Source organism: Anoplopoma fimbria, chromosome 22 (genome assembly GCF_027596085.1).
Source record: "Anoplopoma fimbria isolate UVic2021 breed Golden Eagle Sablefish chromosome 22, Afim_UVic_2022, whole genome shotgun sequence".
Taxonomy (NCBI): Eukaryota; Metazoa; Chordata; class Actinopteri; order Perciformes; family Anoplopomatidae; genus Anoplopoma; species Anoplopoma fimbria.
This window is the reverse complement of record NC_072470.1, coordinates 11,361,980-11,383,150: the sequence shown is the minus strand read 5'-3', so window position 1 is coordinate 11,383,150 and position 21,171 is coordinate 11,361,980. Positions and strand designations below refer to the sequence as shown.

Genomic DNA, 21,171 nt, shown 5'->3' with positions numbered 1-21,171 from the left:
TCCTTAAACTTCTTGTTAACACTTGAGTACAAAAATAGCCCCAGTTAGTGCTAATGTTCTACCATTGCATTCCAGTCACAGATCTAAGCATCTGTTGTTCTGAAAAACAAATACCCGGCAGTCTTTGAAGCAGTTCCTTTAACACATACCATTTTGTTGCAGAATACTAAAATATTGGTTTTGTAATAAAAAAACAGATCATTTTTATGAAAATAGGAAATAACGGAATGTAACATCAGTATAGACAAATATATAATTGGAGAAATACTTTGAAATAAGGACACGTGTCATTTCCATCCTTGCGTCTTTTTTGGGATTAAGAAATCAAGTCACAACTGGGGGAGCAGATTGTTTTTTTTATTGTTTTTTTATTGAAGCAAACAATATTTTCAACCAGATGGTTAGACGAGGACCATCTGGGTTTTTCAAAGATATGGATGTTTATTTTTTCAGAAAAAATAGATGCTCAGCTTTGTGACTTAAATGTAATGTTAATACATTAGAGGAACATATTAGGACCGACGCTTATGTAGAGACTTTAAAGACACAGATGGAAATAATTGTTAATACTCTCTATTCTTATTGAAAGTATTGCCAGTGAAGACCTTTAAAAACCCCACCTTTAAAACTACTGTTCTAAATATAAACAATGTCTATCTGCAAAAGCATCTCATCCTAAAATCCTACATTAACCAAAAACCTTATTTTCCAACAAGTCTGAGAATTCCTCCAAGCCTTCCCTTGAGTTGTGTGTCTCAAACCAACAACAGCACTTCTTGTGAGCAAACGCATTAGTCAGTCATTTCCTAGTTGATGCCTTCAGGGAACTCATTTTCCATTCCACGACATCCTCCACTCATCTTTATGCTAGCAACCTGATTTCATAACAAGCATAAACAATTTGTCTCCATTGTATTCTCGTCTAACTCTGTCATGACCTTATTCATTGGTCCCCAGACCCTCTGGGTGTAATGTATAAGCAGCCATTCTGCTGTGCATATCAAATACAAACCCTCTCTTACTAGAAATGCTGCTTCTGCAATGGGCTGTTGCACTATGGGCCATATCAGTCTACTTTGGGGCAGCAGAAACAAGTTATGAGAACAACATTGTCATATCAGCAAATGACAACAGTCATATAGAGTCATATTATCTAATTTTATGTTGATATAGCAAAATGGAATTATTATATATTTGGTGTTAGTTGTGTTTTTTGTCCAACTGGCAAATTAGCCTGATATCAACTCTCTTTTAGCTCTATTTCAGACTCTTTAGTTATTAAATGCTTCACAATAGTTACAAATTAGTCAATCTGCTGTTTGCTGCTGAGCACAGTACATCGATAGACCTTTTCTGGCAGAAAAGAGCCGTTTCCTGCAGCTATGAGAGCGGCAAATGTGAACCAAAACCGTAAAGTTGCGGGCCGAGATAAACAATAAGCTGAAGCTCACTATTAAGCTTCTTAAAGCTGTGGGGAGCTGCAGATTGCAGACTAAAGAAACGTAAAATGTATACATTGTTTATTTCAACGCAGAATGTTTCTTCCTTTATGGAACTATATGACGCAACAAATGTATGCATTTACTTTTGATGAATAAATTACTTTTTACAAGAGCTATGTTCAATAGTGAATTATGCTTTCAGCATACAATATCAGTTATGTTGGAATGGGTTGTGTTTTATGAAATTCTAATGAAGTTTCTGACCCACACATAGACTGTATATAAGAAGTGGACATAGTCACCATGATGCCCCCCCCCCCCCAGTGGTTTGTGGACTACAGTTTTTTGAGTCTCAGGTTAGGCATTTTGGCTTTGTTGGAACCAGAAGTGACACGAGAGGTTGGAGCTAAATTCAACCGAACGATGAACAAGAAATTCAGGTAAGCTGTGAGTTCTCTCCTATATTGGGGGTTTGACCGATAGCTGTCGTGTTGCCGATGTATGGCTTTTAAATCCGCGGTCAACAATTCAGTGGAAAGGTAGGGTAGGTGAAGGGGGGCGGAGAGTTGGCTGTAGAGCCGAAGTGATTGTGCACGGGGAATGGTATTTCTGACATTTGTCAGGCAGATAAAAACCACCATCAGATATGAGGAAGAGAAGGTCAGTGTCCCTGCTATCAGATAGCGATGGTTTGGTATCTTGTCTGATGACTTGCTCAGCTCAGTGTGGTCCAGGAGAGCCAAGAGGTTGGGTATATGGGGAGTCAACACCGAGGATGGGACTGAATAAAATCCCTCATTCGGGATGTGGAATTATTTAACCTGGGTGTCATTTTGCACTCCAGGGTATGTTGAAATATTGAGCTGAAATGGATAAAACCTCTCTGTGTATGGGATGTGTGGAAGATTAACAGATAATCCCGAGAATAAATATATAAAAATTGGTCATCGACTATGACCTTCTGCTCAATTGCCCTGGTTGGTCATGCAGATTGTGACAACTGATTTGAGCGAAGAGGTCTCCCTGAATAAAATCTCCACAGCCAAACTTCTGTCCTTTGCTCCCTGTAGCCAGGAGCCATATGAGCTGGGCTTAATCAAATGGAATCGAGCATTGGACAAATGTCCAATCAGAAGGAGCGTGAAGGGCATGCAATGAAATTGGCTGAGACCGTTATTCAGTGATTCAATTTATTCTCCAATTTCTACAAAGAGGACCCAACGTACATCTAAAACGAGCATATGCAGGGCTGGTTAAAATATGAAACATTGGCCACTTTTGCTTTGAAATTAAAGAAATACAGCCAATATCCCTTCGGCATTTTTGATTTAGCCCATGGAAATATCATACCCCATTTTATGAAGTTATTGGAAAAACAAATGAGATATCTGGAATATGTGTTGGGGTACTCAAGCATGTGCACCTTTTCTAGTGTATGTTTGGATTTCAATGCTATACATTTTCCTTTTTGTATTCATATAAAAAAAGAAAAAAAAAAGGTATATTGGACTGTACTTGTATAGCGCTTTTCTAGTCTTCCGACCACTCAAAGCACTTTTACATTACTAATCATTCACCCATTCACACCCATTCATACACTGATGACAGGAGCTACCATGCAAGGTGCCACCTGCACATCAGGACCCTAACAAACATTCATACACATACATACAATTTGGAGCAATTTGGGGTTAAGTGTCTTGCCCAAGGACACGTCGGCATGGACTGCCGGAGCCAGGGATCGAACCCTGCTCTCCACTGAGCCACAGCCGCCCGTACAGAAGAGAACATTAACTTGTCTTCCTGATTATGGTTGAAACCAGGACGGGGCATATTTTTCAAAGCACTTTGTGTATCTGAACACAGTAAGTAATACAACTTTTTAGTTTGGGCTTTATGCTCATGAGGCTCACTCAAAATAAAAGAATACATTTTAGCTGTCATTTGCCTGGATAATAAAGAAATCCAGAATTTCAGTGAGGTTATTGATAAACACGTACAGCAATACTAATGATGATCTTTGCTTTGAATAAGTCAATGTTGTGTCTTACTCGCGTTGACAGTACACCCCAATGAATGCGTCTGGTTTTCCGTAATATGTTAAGTGCCGATAAACGTAAGCGAACTGAATGGCTCCTCCACAGGATGCCAAATATGTGCAGAAAGAGGTTGATTGAAATGCTGAAATGTCCGCGTTAAGCGTTGCTTGAATAGAAACAGTCGAACCACTACACTCAGAGCAGACGTTCACAGATGGCCATGAGTGAATTTTAATGGTTTGTACGAGGCCTTAAATACACAGTGGCTGCCAGAGAAATTAAATGAAAAGGAGAAATTAAACAAAAACAGACTGTATATATACAGCAGTAAAATAAGTATTGAACACGTCACCATTTTTCTCAGTAAATATATTTCTAAAGGTGCTATTGACATGAAAATGTCACCAGATGTCGTTAACAACCCAAGTAATCCATCCATACAAAGAAAACCAAACAAATTAAGTTATGTGTAATACAATGGAATAACACAGGGAAAAAGTATTGAACACGCTTACTGAAATTTATTTAATACTTCGTACAAAAGCCTTTGTTGGTAGCACTTATTGTATTCGTATTAGTTTGTTTCTGCACTGTACTTTTGCTCTGGTTTATGCTCTTAGATGCTTGTTTAAGAAAGGAGATGCACCTATGACTTCTGGTGACTAGTAGTTCTCTTGAATATCTATGTTGAATACACTTATTGTAAGTCGCTTTGGATAAAAGCGTCTGCTAAATGACTGTAATGTAATGTAATGTAATGTAATGACAGCTTCAAGACGCCTCCTGTATGGAGAAACTAGTCGCATGCATTGCTCAGGTGTGATTTTGACCCATTCTTCCACACAAGCAGTCTTCAAATCTTGAAGGTTCCGTGGGCCTCTTCTATGAACTCTGATCTTTAGTTCTTTCCATAGATTTTCTATTGGATTCAAGTCAGGTGATTGGCTGGGCCATTCTAGCAGCTTTATTTTCTTTCTCTGAAACCAATTGAGAGTTTCCTTGGCTGTGTGTTTGGGATCACTGTCTTGCTGAAATGTCCACCCTCGTTTCATCTTCATCATCCTGCTAGATGGCAGCAGATTTTTATCCTTCCTTCAATTATATGAAGTTTGCCAGTGCCGTATGCAGAAAAACAGCCCCACACATGATGTTCCCACCTCCAAACTTCACTGTTGGTATGGTGTTTTTGGGGTGATGTGCAGTGCCATTTGACCTCCAAACATGGTGTGTATTATGGCATCCAAAGAGTTCAATTTTGGTCTCATCTGACCAGACTATATTCTCCCAGTATTTCACAGGCTTGTCTAAATGTTGTGCAGCAAACTTTAAACGAGCTTCAACATGCTTTTTCTTCAGCAATGGAGTCTTGCGTGGTGAGCGTGCATACAGGCCACGGCGGTTGAGTGCATTACTTATTGTTTTCTTTGAAACAATTGTACCTGCTAATTCCAGGTCTTTCTGAAGCTCTCCACAAGTGATCCTTGGCTCTTGGACAACTCTTCTGATAATTATTTTCACTCCTCTGTCAGAAATATTGCGAGGAGCACCTGGTCATGGCCTTTAACAGTGCTCACCGGAACGTTCAGAAGTTTAGAAATCCTTCTGTAACCAATGCCATCAGTATGTTTTGCAACAATAAGGTTGTGAAGGTCTTGAGAGAGCTCTTTGCTTTTACCCATCATGTTTCTTGTGTGGCACCTTGGTAATGAGTCACCTTTTTATAGGCCATCAGTTGGGACTGAACCAGCTGATATTAATTTGCACTGACAAGGGGCATGATTGCTTTCTAATTACTGATAGATTTCAGCTGGTGTCTTGGCTTTCCATGCCTTTTTGCACCTCCCTTTCTTCATGTGTTCAATACTTTTCCCCTGTGTCATTCCATTTTATTACACATAACTTAATTTCTGAACATATCTGTTTGGTTTTCTTTGTACGTATGGATTACTTGGGTCGTTACCGACATCTGGTGAAAATGTCATGTCAATAGCATCTTTAGAAATATATTTACTGAGAAAAATGCTGACGTGTCCAATACTTATTTTACCCGCTGTATACGCTGCTATAGATAGCATGATTTATGCTATTTACTGTAATCAGGATTCTGGCTCTAAAAGGAGGGAGCATCAGGATTGGAGTATGAACTGATTGTGGTTGAATGCATCAGGGCACCTATTTTAAGAAATACATGTTGATATCTATTAATATATGCAGGAACATAAGGTTTGTTATTGAAATGCATATGATTTCAGTCCATTAACTAAAAAAACAGGCATGATAAATACTGATATCCCCTAATGCACACATGAAGTATGCATCTGCTGTTTCCAAGCTTTCAAATACCACAAATATTGCCGTAATGACAGAGTCTGAATAGGGCTGAGTGCAAATGGAAGATTTTAAATTATTGATTTAAAAATTGCAATTATCTTTTTTTGTTTTTCTCTTGCATGCTAGATGGAAATCTATTACTATTCAGTACCTGGCCTCAAAATGGTTCCATGTGCACACTCCTCTTTGACACTGCCATTGTAACATCCGACGTCCACAGTGAATATCTATCCAAGTTTACACTGCCACATCACGCGGCTGAATAAAGAACAGTGTGAAAGGTGGACGAAGCCCAAACAGCAGCCCATACATCATCAGACAATGGCTGCTGGAAAACCACCTGTACTAACCCGTATAGAGCCAACTAAGAGGCTGTCCAAACACTGTGTCGTGAGAGCAGTCTCTCTATACAGGTGTACAGAATACTGAATATAAGGGACCATCATCAATAACCTCTGGCTGGTGAATGAAGCCGCTTCGCCAATCCATATCACACAATTAACGAAAACCCCACCTGGGCAGTGTGAATAACTGCTGCCAGAAGTTTTGGCACCCACTCTCTTATAACCTCTAAAAGTAGTTTGTGGAAGATGCCCTTTTCTCCCATTAGTCATTGCTGTTCTGCACCACATTCTTGGATAATCATCTGATGAAGTAGCTTCTGTTAAGCCATTATTGTCATCAAAGCTCATGTGCACCGCTTTTTCCCGATACATACAACAAACTACAATACCTTAGTGCACAGATTATTTGCCCCACTAGTAGTCAGGCTCCAGGGATGGTCGGTACACCACTTTGGTCCTGAATATTTCAACAGATATTGGATGGATTTTCATGAAATTCTGTCAAATCCCCAGAGAACAGATTCTTACAACCTGATCCCATGAATTATACTCTAATGCTTAGTCAAAATTGTCAATTATCCATTTAAATATCTCCAGTCACTTGATCGAGTGGAACAAAATGTGGTACAGACATTAATGGGTCTTGCAATGTTTCCTAATGACTTTGGTGATCCCCTGGATTTTCATCTTGGATCAAGCAGTTAAAGTGTCCATTTGAATAATGCTTCAATGACTTCCCATGTCTTAGTATAACTGTTGAAAAGTAAGAAAGTTGGCCAATAAACAAATCTTTTTGCATTAATAGATACAATCTAGGGACATTTAAACTTTTTCACATGGAGCCGTTACAGCTTTCAAATTATTAAAAAAGAATAATTCTAGAATTCAAGACACAAATTGCCGGGTTCTAGATGTGTGGAAGATTATTGGATGGTAAATTCATTTTTCATTTCATTGCGACTTCAAAACCTCATCCATATGTGCCTCTGCACCACAGAGCATTTAAAAACAAACTCCATTAATAAACATCCATCAGGCGTCATTGTTATAGCCCTCCTCGGCGAAGCTATTCTACAGAGCCACAGCTAACTGATTGTCTCCTGCCAGGTAGCTTATAACACAAACACCATCCTTGTATTATACATCATCCATAATCCCTGGCAGCACAAACCATCCCCACTGCTCCTTAGTCTAGCGTCTCTCATTGGCTTTGACAGCTGGGTTGGATCAATTGGACAGGCCCTGACTCGGGCTGAATGACAGAGTGTTCCAGACGGCCCATTCTGACTGTCACTTCCCTGAGAAATCACCAGCCACTCCTGCCCACGAATACTAACAGAGTCAACATGGCTGTGGTCTGGGACGGGTGGGAGGTGTGTTCTCTGTGCGTGACTTCTTGGTGTGTACGTGTGTGCACAGGTGCCAGGTGTGGTGTACCTACAGCGGCCGTTAAGGCCTAAACAAGCAAAAGGAACGGCACACACACAAATGCACCCCCAGTCCTTTGTTATCCCCCCCCCTCCCATTGTCCTTTACTGGTGACAGCCCAGGCATTGCAGGACATGCAGGAAACCCATCAATAAGCCTGGGACAGTGGCAGCTTGCCAACACCTGTAAACAGGGTTAAAGGTGAAACATTAGCTACCTGCCAAGAAGTGGGATCCTCTCTGTGCTGCTACATCTGTCCTTAATCTGACACCGTAATCCCTGCACTTTCTGCACCGATCGATGCACTGTGGCATTTGCTTGACCATGTATGATGCATGCTTAGGTTGGTGGTAGCTTCTGCTAGCATTTATGCAAGTGTGTGTAAAGATGATCAATTAATTACATAACAATTTAGTCTGACATGCTGCTGTCATACAACTTTGATCAGTAAATTGGAGAATGGCTCAGAGACTTCCAAAGATGTTTTTAACATCTGGCGAGAAACAAAGAGAAGCTAAGAACAAAGTGGCTTCAGCAACTGTCACTAGAGAAACATCAACTACCATCATGCATTGCACATGACCTGAATAGAGCTAGATGGTTTTGAAACCTGGCAACAGGACACTTTGTTGTTTCCACACAGAAGCCAATATATGCAGTACTGAACAATCCACAAGTTAACAATTAAAGATTCCACAAATCCGATGTAAAGCTGGGGAAATACCTAGAGATTACTGAAAACTACACAGAACAACTTTTTGACTGAGATAAAAGGTGATTCAACTGACGTTTCTACGCAACCCTAGAGCACGAAATGGAGCACAAGATAATATCAAAGCAGAAACAGAAAGTCAGTCAGTTTTCCCTGCTAATTTATGGTTCATCTGAGCATAAGAGGCAAAGCAACGGAGAAAACATGCTCCATGATGAGGAGAGTGTGGATGGAGTCATAGACTGGCAGCATAGACTTTGAACTCTGCAGGGAGCTGGAAGTGATTGAACTCTGTGAGATTGAGGTGAACGCAAGGTGAGCGACGGCTGTCTGCACTGGGATGAACTGGATAATAAAATAATGGCCGCTCACTTTCAGCACATGGTAGCATTTTAGTATTTGCTATTCTATTTTCTGCTATTTAGAAAGAATAAAAAAAAATGCACAGTTAATGTGGACGGTAGTGATTCTAGTTTCAAACACATTGAGAAAATTATAAATCAAAGACAAAAATTTTTGAATAACTGAACACACTAATTATTTGATCTAACCCAAGTGTATCAAATACACTAATCCTACTATTGCACATTCAAATCCAAATCACGTACTTTGAGATCACTGGTGAACCATTTCCAAACATCTACTCCATGTTTTCTCCTTTTTCCTGTCACACTGTTACTCGGCTGTCTCTGCTGTCAGCGAGGTATGAAATAGCAGGAATTAGTAACTTTGTAATGCTAATAGGCTTACAGAGACACTTGCAGCAGTGTTTGGGATTTAGTGGTATCCTCCATGTACCAAGATGGCCTGTATGTGTGTGTGTGTTTATTTTCAGTCTCTCTACACTAAGTGACACACTCAGCCACTGCAGATGTTTTCGCTCTGCGTACGACGGACCTCCTCCGGGCATAACATCTGAACATCCTTGATTTGACACACAGCGCTGCTCATCTGCTCCCTTCCATTCCTATACTGTATGTGGCATGAGCGGTCCTTCATCATATGTCCGTAATGCATGTAGATCAGTGAGTGTGTGTGCGTGCGTGCGTGCGTGCGTGCGTGCGTGCGTGCGTGCGTGCGTGTGCATTAGCTGAAGAGACATGCAGACATGCTCAGAATGTTGAGTGTGTGCATGTGTGTCGAGTTGGCCTGCTTTTACATACAGATTGGAGGCATATTAAGTTCATGTCAGTGGCAGCTAGTCTCAGGGGAGCAGAGAACTGACATGTTGTGTTTGTGTATGTGTGTGCATATGTGTGTGTGTGTGTGTGTGTGTGTGTGTGTGTGTGTGTGTGTGTGTGTGTGTGTGTGTGTGTGTGTGTGTGTGCTGTGTGTTGCTAGAGTATAACGATGCCCTCTGACACCCTTAAGTGCAGCTGAGCAAAATAGATGTGACATGGGTGACCACACAGCTGTATGTGTGTGCATGTATGTTAAAAGAGCAATGAAGCCAGGAGTGTCAAGTCACAGGACATGATGTCACAAACGAAACAAGGGCAAAACATAACATTTGCATGAATATGTTTATATATATATGTTTGAGAGTGCACCAAATACAATGAAATAAATACCTGATTAAATAAATTAGGAACTTTATTGCCATTTATTTTGTTTTCACATTTACTGACATCTAATGTTTTAGCTCTACTTCCAATACTTCATAAAAGAAGGACCAAACATAAAAGCCTCTAGATTAAGAAAGCACTTGAAACGAGATGATTTGAATTGGAAAGAATTGTGTTTATCTGCACTGTTAGCACAATTTCCCCAGCTGCTTTTCAGACTCGAAACTTTGCTCACTGCAAAACTTATAAAGATGTTTGTGGTTTTTTTTTTTCCTCCAGTGCAGATGTGTCTCTGTCATCATCTATATTATGCCACATGACCAAGCTGCTCACAAAACATATTTCGATTATATTTCACATGGCTGGCAGTAATAATAGGCTTGGGCGGAATATCACAGTTCCCCAAACCTCAATCCTCACCAGGCCTGGGTGATATGATAGAAATTAGATTAATATGGTTAGTTTTTCAATATATATTTATCATGATGAGGCAAATGGTTAGCGTGACGGACTGTGTTTTCTTGTCATCTATGCATTAAACTGGACAAACCCTGTAAAACAAATAATTAAACAACTCAATCACGATTTGATTGGATTCATTAATTCGGGACAGAAAAAATTGCTTGACGATAACACATTGGCCTCGAAGGCGGTAAACTAGCATGAGTGGCCAATGGCGCTGCATCAGTGCGTGTTCCCTGTCTGTGGCCGTGCTGATGTGGGCGTATTATGAATATTCTGCCTACACTGTTAAGCCTTGCCTGGTGCAATAACACCTGTGACAGACAGCTGGCAGACAAATCTCTTCCCCGGTTTCTGGAGAGCCTGTGGACAGGACACAAAGACTGACAGTCCCTATATAACTGATGCCATATGAGAAACTGACATAAACTCACAGATGAGGAGCTACAACAGAAAGTTTATTTACTAGAGGATGTGATTAAAGTGAAAAAAAAAAACACTGCCTCAGTATCTAAAGCAAGGAATATATATATACATAAACATATATAAATAAACATATATATATATATATATATATATATATATACATATATATATACATATATACATACATATATATATATATATATATATACACATATATATATATATATATATATATATATATATATATATATATATATATATATATATATATATATATATATATATATATATATATATATATATACATATATATATATATATATATATATAGTATATATATATATATATATATATATATATATATATATATATATATATATATATATATATATATATATATATATATATATATATATATATATATATATATATATATATATATATATATACATATATATATACATATATATATATATATATGTTTATTTATATATGTTTATGTATATATATATTCCTTGCTTTAGATACTGAGGCAGTGTTTTTTTTTTTCACTTTAATCACATCCTCTAGTAAATAAACTTTTAATAAATATAAATATATATATATATGTATATGTTTATGTGTGTGCGTGTATCCTTTGCATATTTGGAGAACCGTTTATCCGATCTACTTCAAACTTGACTATGTTAAGCAACGTCACCTATCAAACCAACCACATGTGTTTTTCACCCTCTCTAGGGAAATTCAAAAATAATTATAGAAAAGATAAGGATATTGACATGACAAATGAGATTAACTAACGCTCCAGATTTATTTTTACTGTGCGTTTCCCACCTGCATACATTTTTAATACAGCCCTGCTCAATAATAACAGTGCTTAACACATCCCCAGCTGCTTTCAGAACACTGATGCATAATCAATAAGAAATATTACAATCAGGTTTGTATGTGTATAGGGAAAAGGTTAACTAAGCAGTCTTAAGAAATAAAACCAGCAATGTAGCTGTGTGGGAGATGTATTTTGTTATTCTGCGGATTTCCATAGATGACAAAGAAACCCAAATGTTCATATCATAATATTATTCCACTGGAATATGATTAAACAAGATTATTAAACCATTGTCTAACTTTAATCCTCACTTTACCACCCTGATTCTTTAACAGGAAACGAGAAATGGTAACTTATGACAAATACGAAAACAATATGCAGTAAAAAGATCATGTCTTGATGTTATCTGAGGACAAACATTCTTGGTCACACTATCAATACTTCCTTTGAGACAATAACATGATGGGAGCATAGTAACTGCGAATGAATTGTTATAACATGCTCAAGTATGAAATGCTTCCAGTGAGAGATGATGTATTGTTGTGCTGTGATTCATTTGTTCCACCGCTCAACGCTCTAATTCCCCAGATCCCCTCATGTTTCAAAAGGGTGAGGTTCCTCAAGGAAAAAAAAAAAACACTGCCAAGAGCCTAATCCAAATGTGATATGTTAACATATGCGAGCGCTGATCATCTATAGGACCCGCGCTGCTGAGACAAAAGAGAAGAGCAATCCTCTGATTTGGCTGCGCTGACTGGGAATTGAAATGAGTCACGTCTGCATACCACAGCGCTGCTATGTGGTTGTAAAAATTGGATGAATCCTCTCCTGCAATTTTTAACACGTTGTCACCGCTTGGGGTGAAGGAATGAGGAGAACGTGACGAAAGCAAATGAGGTGGCAAACGTCATACTGTAGCCATTTAAGGTCAATAGCTTTAATAGCAGTAGTTCAAGTGTTATTACATTTCAAAGGGACTTTGGAGACGCTCTCTTTAACCTTTCTTTCTTTGAAGAACATCATGTGACATATATGTAATATGGGGGCTATTTTCAGACATTTTCTCCAATATATAGATTCAGTTTTAGTTGATTTGCATTATGGGAAAGCAATCATAAGTCTGCTTCCCTTAAACCACTGCAATGTCAGTCATCTGGATTGAGCCTTGGCCTTACTATAGTGGCTCCAGAACTCAAAGTATATGCTAATACAGGACTATAAATCATTCTAATTTGATGGTCCCATGTGGTCAAGTCTGATGCATTGCTATGCTGCATTAAACTAAACATGTGACACACACACACACACACACACACACACACACACACACACACACACACACACACACACACACACACACACACACACACACACACACACACACACACACACACACACACACACACACACACACACACACACACACAAATAATCTAAACTCCCAAGCCTTTTAAACAATGCTCCTGTTAAAAGCCACCGTATGTCGCTGTGTAGGGGTTGACTAATGAGCCAGAATAGAGAGAATGCCCTTTACCTACAAGGTTAATAAGTTATTACTGTATAAGAAAGAAGGTGCACAGTATTCAGCTTACTTCTTCAACTCATCTGTAGCATAACTGACAGCAAACACACTTTTTGGGTGCTCAATTAATACAGCTGGTGGATTTAGCTATAGGGAATCCCAACAAGGATTATTACCCATATATATATTTAATACATCAAATATATAATACATCATATCTTGAGCTTTGATGGATGTTTGTTTGACAGAGCAAGTGACCTACAGCCAATCACACGTAGGATTATTCTCCTCATGAAATGGTCTTACTGTGCTGGAGCTAATCAGCGTATCATGTGTCTGTTTCCTATAAAACTGTGAAGATCCGAACAACCCCCAGCTGCATCGGAAGCTTTGATTAACATGGAAAATCAGAGGAGATGATTGTAGCATCAGTGCTGGCATCATCAATAAAAGGTCAGAGTTGTAAATAGTCCATTTAAGTGGAAAATATTAAGACTTGAACAAACTGTAAAAAGGGAAATGCATTGGGCTGATTAAAAACCTTGAGAAAGCAACTATGGACAACAATAGTCCAAAGAAATGCCTGCAGAGAGAAATCCTGTGCGATGGAAAAGTGCTTTGCATTCAGAACTATTGTTACTTCTCTCCATGATGGGCAATAAGTGTTGCCCCTTAATTTGGTTCTGAATGGCGGGGACTGGCGACAAAGCAACACGACTCCAAATCAAATCTCATGGCTCTACTTTCTGCGTGATTACACAATAACTCGGAGCTGACTGATTGTCTACCTCCAGAAAACGCTGCCAATGTATCTGAATAGAGGATTGTTGGATTGGTGCTGCCCGTTCCTATTCACGGCGGCTGCCACGGCAAAGGGGAGATGGCTAATGGTGATGAATAGTAATGGCCAAAACCTCTCAGAATTGGGCTAGTGAAACACTAGGAAGCCTGTGCTGAGTGCAACAGCCCAAGAGTGCATTATTCTCCTGTTTTTTTTTGTCGGTGTAACAAATGTCCCAAATCATTTGTGTTTTGATTGAAACACAAATGTTTGTTGGGTTTTTCTGAATTATAAAATGATTAGTTTCCCATCTTTCAGGAAGATGTGTTTCAAAGATCCTCTTGTCCTTGCCACAGACAACCTCCACGTTAATGAGAACTTCTGCCAATATGAGCTAGGAAGCCAGGAATTTCGCCACATTATGGAGCTCATAAATCAGACAATTGTATACCTCCGCCATCAGGCAAGTGGAAAAGGAAGATAGTGCGAATCCCCTCCTCTTCTTTTCTTTTTTATCTTAGCTGCCGTTTCCCTTTGCTCACTCTTCTTGTGCTTTATTACTGTCCGTTCTCTTTCATCTCACTCCTTGCTCTTTCACTTTTTCAGAAAAAAAGGACTTGTGAGGGCTGAAGAGTTATGGATTTACCAATTGCACCGTTTGGCTTACAGTCCCCCGGAGGAGAATCAAGAAATAATTTAGCATATAAAGCAGAGCAAAGGGGCCTCATACTGTTAGAAGATGCACTGTGGACCAACGACCAGTCCTCGTTTGGCCCGAGATGAGAGACTACATTAGATATCACCAAGGGAGGACTTGAAAATAGCTTTACTCGTGCCCACAGGGTTCCACAAAATGTTATTTACCCCAACTATATTCCTGTCACACTGCTGGCAAGACAAGTCCAAAATGGTGGAGGACTTTCAAATGAATGCTTCCTCCATTTCAAGGCAAAACGATACAAACAGCAATTTACATTGAATAAAAATGGAGAGAGCAGTAAACAGTGTGTTTGGTGGTGCTGAAGGAACTTACCTTAATACGCAGGAATAGTAGCCCACATCGTCCAACTCTGCTGGTCGAAACCATATGGCATCCTCCTCCTTGCTCATCCTTGTGCCGTCAAAACTGATGGGTTCCTCGAAGTCGCCATGTCCTGCACTTTTGTACCACATAAGGCTAAGTCCTGCGCTCTGCGCATGGGTGTAGTTGGCCCGGATATATCCATAGAACAAAGCGCACTTAATCCGTACAGGTTCCCCCAAAAGCACCTTATATTTCAGGTAGTCCACTGACCAGTCCGTGCATCCTTCCACTAAAAGAGAAGGACAGAGGAAAGGAGAATTAAGCAGGAGTTATTGGAACGGGCTTGACTATTTTTGAGCCAATGCACATCATCACCAAGCCAAGCAGAGGCTATTTGTAATCATGAAAAGGGTATGCGGCAACCATGACAAGACCACTTTCAGTGCTGGCATCAGTCTGTCTGTTCATGTGCTTTGCCAGCAATCCTTGTATCACTATCAATCAAGACCCTTTTTTCCCCCTGCATGCAGCACTGAGGCACAATGTCTCCTTTTTGTTTTTCACAAGAACACACAAACTAAAGGAGGTTATTAGTACATATACACACACCTTAACTTATGACCTCCTAACTGTGCCTAAATGAAAAGCCAGAGAGCAAATATGTAAATATGTTGGTGAAGTGTTTCATTGCCATTATTCTTTCCACTGTTAAACTGAATTCTCAACAAATCTATTGCTGCATTCAATCTTTCTTTCCTGTCTGCCCCTGCCTTCACCTACCAACACTATTGTATTTATATTTGACTCGTGTGTCACCATCTCATACATAAATTGAGTCTACTGGCAACAAACTGTGTATAAGCCACCGTCAATATCCGATTAAATGGCAGTGATGGCACACTTCTACATTTGGACTGAGAAAATAATAAACTGCAGTAAATCTGCAGACCCTTTCAGACTATCCTCAGTCTCAAAGGATGTTTTCGTTGTCATATCAATTGAAAAAAAGGAGCTTGTTTCCTATTGTGCCGCTGGACAAGTCAGGGCAGAGCAATGGGGGTCTCCATGATAAGACATTTAATAAAGCCCACCATCTATTAATCCCAAAAAAGTTACACAGATCAAATAATACTGCATTATCCATGCATAGCAGGCAAAGGGTAGTTTTGATCCTCCGACTTTTTTCAACCTTATGTATAAGAGATTCATTAAAAACACCAAAGTTTTAACACGCCAGTGAAAATTCACACGGATAATACGACCTCCTGAGTTGCTGATAGAGATTTTCACACATAAAGTGGTGCGTTAAAAGACTTAGGTATGCACAGTTAGCACCTTGTATCAAACAAGCAAAGCATTTGGGTGTTTTTTAAAAATGGTAAGTAAATAACTTTTAGGTGAGCTGTTCTCAGGGAGCAAGATTAGTGCAATGGCATCTATCCGAGGGCTTATCTAAGCTTTTCCTGTTCTGACTGGGGTAAATCACTATGGTAACCTGCTGCTGAGCAGGTTTGGTTCAGGAGATCAGATCAATTCCCCCTGCAGGATCTCCATGTTGGGATCCTGTAGGAATGACAGCTTTAAAATAGGGTCTTTAGTAAAAAATGACTTTATTCACTATATTCACAATATCTTATGAATCAGATAAAAGCTACTGAGTTAGCAGAGGAGAGAGCTTTTGCCACTTTTGATAGGGATAAACTAGCATATTTCTCTCTGCTCTTTAACTGTGTTGATAATTTAAAAAACAAACTGGGCTCACACCAAATCAAAAACAAGCTGTCTGCCTGCTCTTGCCTTATCCATTTTTTCCCTTCCTGTGCCTGACATCCTCTTTTCCCTCGCCTCACCTCGCTGCATCGCTCTTCCTTTAAAAACAGCTGGCGAGCACAGCTGCCGAAGACTCAACAGGCTTCGCTAATTGAGCCTCTATAAATGTTTTATTTACCAAAGAAGCAACCCGGGCCCCAATCAGCGAGGTGCGGTGCGTGCGGGAGTCGTTGGGGGTAACCGGGGGAGGGATGTTGACGGGGAATTGATTAAACCATGCTGATTTATGTCATTGTGCTGTATTGTTTGGTAGGGTAAGGGTCACGCTGGGATCAGCAGCGGCAACACTGGTGAGTGTTTTAGGGCCCAAAGAAAAGATGAAAAAAAAAAAAAGGAAAAGCTGCATTCGAGTTCAAAAGCAAAAGATCCATCAGTTACCAAGAACTTGCTGTAAGAGATTTTGGTGTCAAAGAACCAAGCTGGCCAGAATTTACATAATGAGTATTACTATATTAGTACTTAATCAATTAACCACACAGCATACTTGGAGCCAACATAGGAAAACCTTACACAATGTACAGAGATCAGGGTTAAAGGGCCAAATCTGTCATTTTGACTCTGGTCCCCCCAGGAGTTTGATCCATGCATGCTTGATTTGTCCAGCCAATAGTCTAAAACGTAAAAGCTATTTTATTCACAAAAATATGAAGCAGAGAAAAGCAGCAAATCCTCACATGTTGGATGCTTGGTGGTTTTGCTTGGCATATGACTGAAACAATTCATTGATTATCAAAATAGTTGGTTATCAATTTTCTGTAAAGATGTTGAAAGGTTTTCTGGGAAATGTAGGAAAGCAGGTTAGAGAAAAAAGCAGATAAAAAATACAGCACTTTGTCATAAAGTACTCCTGGAATTCACTTAACACTAAATATTAGAAATAAACAGCCATAGATTAATTGAGGCTGAATGTTGCCTTTAAATGTACTGAATTCACCATTCGAGCTGTAATTTAAATGACATCAATGGAAATCTGCAGCACCTTTCTTGATCTGACATGATCCTAAATCAGCAACAATAAGTCGCAGTCTGTATTTCATGAGGACACTGCGTTCAGATGGAACGCTTTGCCATCAACCTCTAAACCTCCTTTTGATTTCCTCAACTAAGTGAGTCCTCCCACGAGCAAGGCCATGAAAAAACAACCTAAATTGTACAACCAGAGTGAAGAATGAATAACAAAAAGCAAAATTAAGCAAATGCTAAAGAAGGCTGCGTGTGCTCTGCGAGCCACCCAACTCTACATTCCTTTCATTGTGATTAAGTCTAACTGTTGCCATGGCAACACAGGGTCTACCCTCGCTTATCGAGAACTTGCTAATTAGTTTGTGGACGATAATAACTTGGAGGCTTAAGGTAAGACAACCACAGCCGAGATGGTCTCACTTCTAATCGTGTTTCCTAATTCGGAGTCTGAAGTGTTTTACTCACACACTATAAAAACAGCAGGGGAGTGGAAAAGGTCACGTAAGCAGGCAGCGGCTCAAACAGAGAACAATATTAGCTTGGCAAAAGTGTGCATGAAGTAATCTTTGTGATAAGCCTCGGAGGTGTACACACGCAAGAACACACGTGAACACTCTTAAAACAAGTGGCTTTCTTGCTGCCCACCTACCGCCTCTTGTGCAATATGTGCAGTATGTGTCAAGTCCAGTACAACCAGTTATCCTGTGCTGCAATGAGACTTCACTTGTGTTAGTTCTTGGTCTTTTCATTTACCATGAATTTCGATAGGAATATATGTAACATGAAAGCATAATATATGATACAATACATCTCTTTTCAGGTTTAGACACTACTAGACATAAGCACGACATAATCTGCAGGATCCACCTTAGTTGATTATAAAGTAGAATTAGTCATTATACTTTAGTGGTGCAAGTTCCCTAACAAATTAGCAAATAATCAGATTATCAAAACCAATTGACCCATGGGCCTTGGTTCACTGATTAAAAAGATTACAACTGATTGCAACTCTGTTTATAATAGAATCTAATAGAGTGATATAGGGGCGGCTGTGGCGTAGTGGAGAGCAAGGTAGTTCTCCAATCAGAGGGTCGGTGGTTCGATACCCGGCTTTGGCAGTCGATGTGTCCTTGGGCAAGACACTTAACCCCAAGTTGCTCCCGAAGGCTTGCCATCGGTGTGGACTGGATGTTGCATGAATGTTAGTTAGAGTTTGATGGTGGCACCTTGCATGGTAGCCTGTCATCAGTGTGTGAATGGGTGAATGATATGTAATATACTACTGATTGTAAGTCGCTTTGGATAAAAGCGTCTGCTAAATGACTGTAATGTAATGTAATTGTGTAGGCCAACCAGGAAGTTAGCAAGCATAGCACTAGTTCCCTCAACAAAGAACAATTATATTTTAACATTGGTTTTTGAATTATTGTCTGTGGCAAAACAAACGTTTATGATTTTTGTTGAGCAAGATAATGACAAATTAAGACCACTTTTAGGAATTTTGAAGCTTGAATGAGAACGTATTTCAGGCATATAACCAACAACCTGAAGTGAAGTGGAGGTATAAAATTGTATATTTCAAGAACTTAAGATTTATTCCTGCAGCGCTATAAATAATATAAGACTGAGAAAGTAGACATTTTGCTATTATTTGTAATGGAGTTTTTAAATTGTAGTATCTGTTCTTTCACTTAAATAAGGGATCTGAATACTAAGGACTAAGATGGAAAGTTATTTCATGTGCCAATACGCCCCACTAGCTGCCCACTAAACTGATCTCTGCACAACTGTATACATTCTCTGTCAGCCCTGACAGAGAAGAAAAAAATAAATGTTTACAGTTCGGTTGCACAGACTGCATTTGGACACAGAAAGAAACACAGTAAATGCATCACAGCCTAAGAGCAGACAGCATGGCTCAGTCATTGCTTTCCCATCAGCCCTGCAAATAAACACTCAGTCCATCTTCTTCTTTACTCTTTTTTTTAAACAGCTGAACATTGTTTCTCTTGCTAGAGAAAATGTATATCTAAAAGAATGAAAAAGCATTATTTTTATGTTGTCTGAGTACCAGATATTTGCTGTATAGTGCTATACATCATATCATGCAAAATAGAACAAATGCATCTCTATAGCTGGTAAAGTGAAGCATAAATAAATGTGGATATTGCAGTCTTTGGACTAAATAATTGAATAACAATTGCATTAGTATGCATCTGATGTAAGTGAAATGAAAAAAGAGAAAAGTGATAAAAAAAAGTGAAATGGTTGATTACCATTGAAAACATTATGCAACATGGACAGTGGGTGTTTTCAACAGTGAAATTGGATAAAGGATGCTTTTCAAATCACCCTAAAGCATTCGATTACGGCTCTGGGATTTGAACGCATCCCCAGTTGCACTGAGAAGTAAAAGAAAATATCAAAAGCATCAAAAGTCCTAAATTAATTTCCCTTTAACGGTGAACTCCAGCACAACTGTTTCAAAGGGCTTGCTGTATTTATCTCTCATACTGCCACGAGGAGCTTGCCAGCACCAATATCCGTTATCTTCCACCTATCCTCAAATTGCCCGTTTCTTATTTTGACAGAGGGTTATCGTTCATTTCAGTAAGTGAGGGTGGGGATTCTGCTTAATCTGTTGGCAGGAAACAAACATGGTACAAAGCCTAATTGAACTCGATTAACATTTCCCAGCTCACCAGATTTCCATTCTGCTGGATCACAATTGGTGAGGGAATTGGCCAATCTGCTTCGTGAGAATAACAACTCCGGCGGCTCTTCTGTGTCTTGGACCATCAAGCATAAGCAGCGTTTGTGGCTATGCTACACATGACCCATGAGCAAACAGTCAGCCTCCGTCCCTGAGAGCATCCTGGGTGCCAAACAATGCTGTTTGTCAGCTGGGAAAATGGTAACTGGTAACTGTCAGCTGTCAGTTGTTTTGCCAAATGATCACAGAACAAATGTTTGCACGCCGCCCTGCATGGAAATCGGGATTTAATAGAGCCACATTCACTGACACCACATCAAAACGGGGACTTAGCCATATCCTGATTTAACCACGCCATTAAACAAAGACAGAGCCATTTGTCAGGCCTCCCTAGTTTTTATGTTTCTCATGTTTGTCTCATTTGTCCAACTGCGTAAAAGACTGGGGCCTCATTTATAAAAGGGCTTTCATCCTCATGGAATAAGCCAAAACCAAACCAAGGATGTGATTTATATGAAGGAGGGAAAAAAAAAGATGCCAGAGGTTATTGGCTGAAAATGTTTTTTTTTACATATTAAATTGTATTTGCAAACATCACCCAAGGCTTAAACGCAAATATAGACCAAATTATACTTTACAATCAAGGATAAGTAAAATAAACTATTAAGTAAAAGGTCTTTTGAACCTTAAAGCTAATTACACTTTTAAAATAAACATATTTACCATTATTCAATATTCATCATATTAATTTGACCCTCAT

At 39.3% G+C, this 21,171-nt stretch overlaps 1 protein-coding gene across 1 annotated transcript in view; it reads right to left on the bottom strand.

The window, feature by feature from the left end:
• Window positions 1–21,171, bottom strand: part of LOC129111837 (interleukin-1 receptor accessory protein-like 1) — a 197,884-nt gene that overhangs the window by 118,976 nt on the left and 57,737 nt on the right. The window contains exon 2 of the mRNA XM_054623964.1: window positions 14,915–15,194. Within this exon, the coding sequence (XP_054479939.1) occupies window positions 14,915–15,194 (280 nt within the window). The remainder of the gene's footprint in view (window positions 1–14,914; window positions 15,195–21,171) is intronic.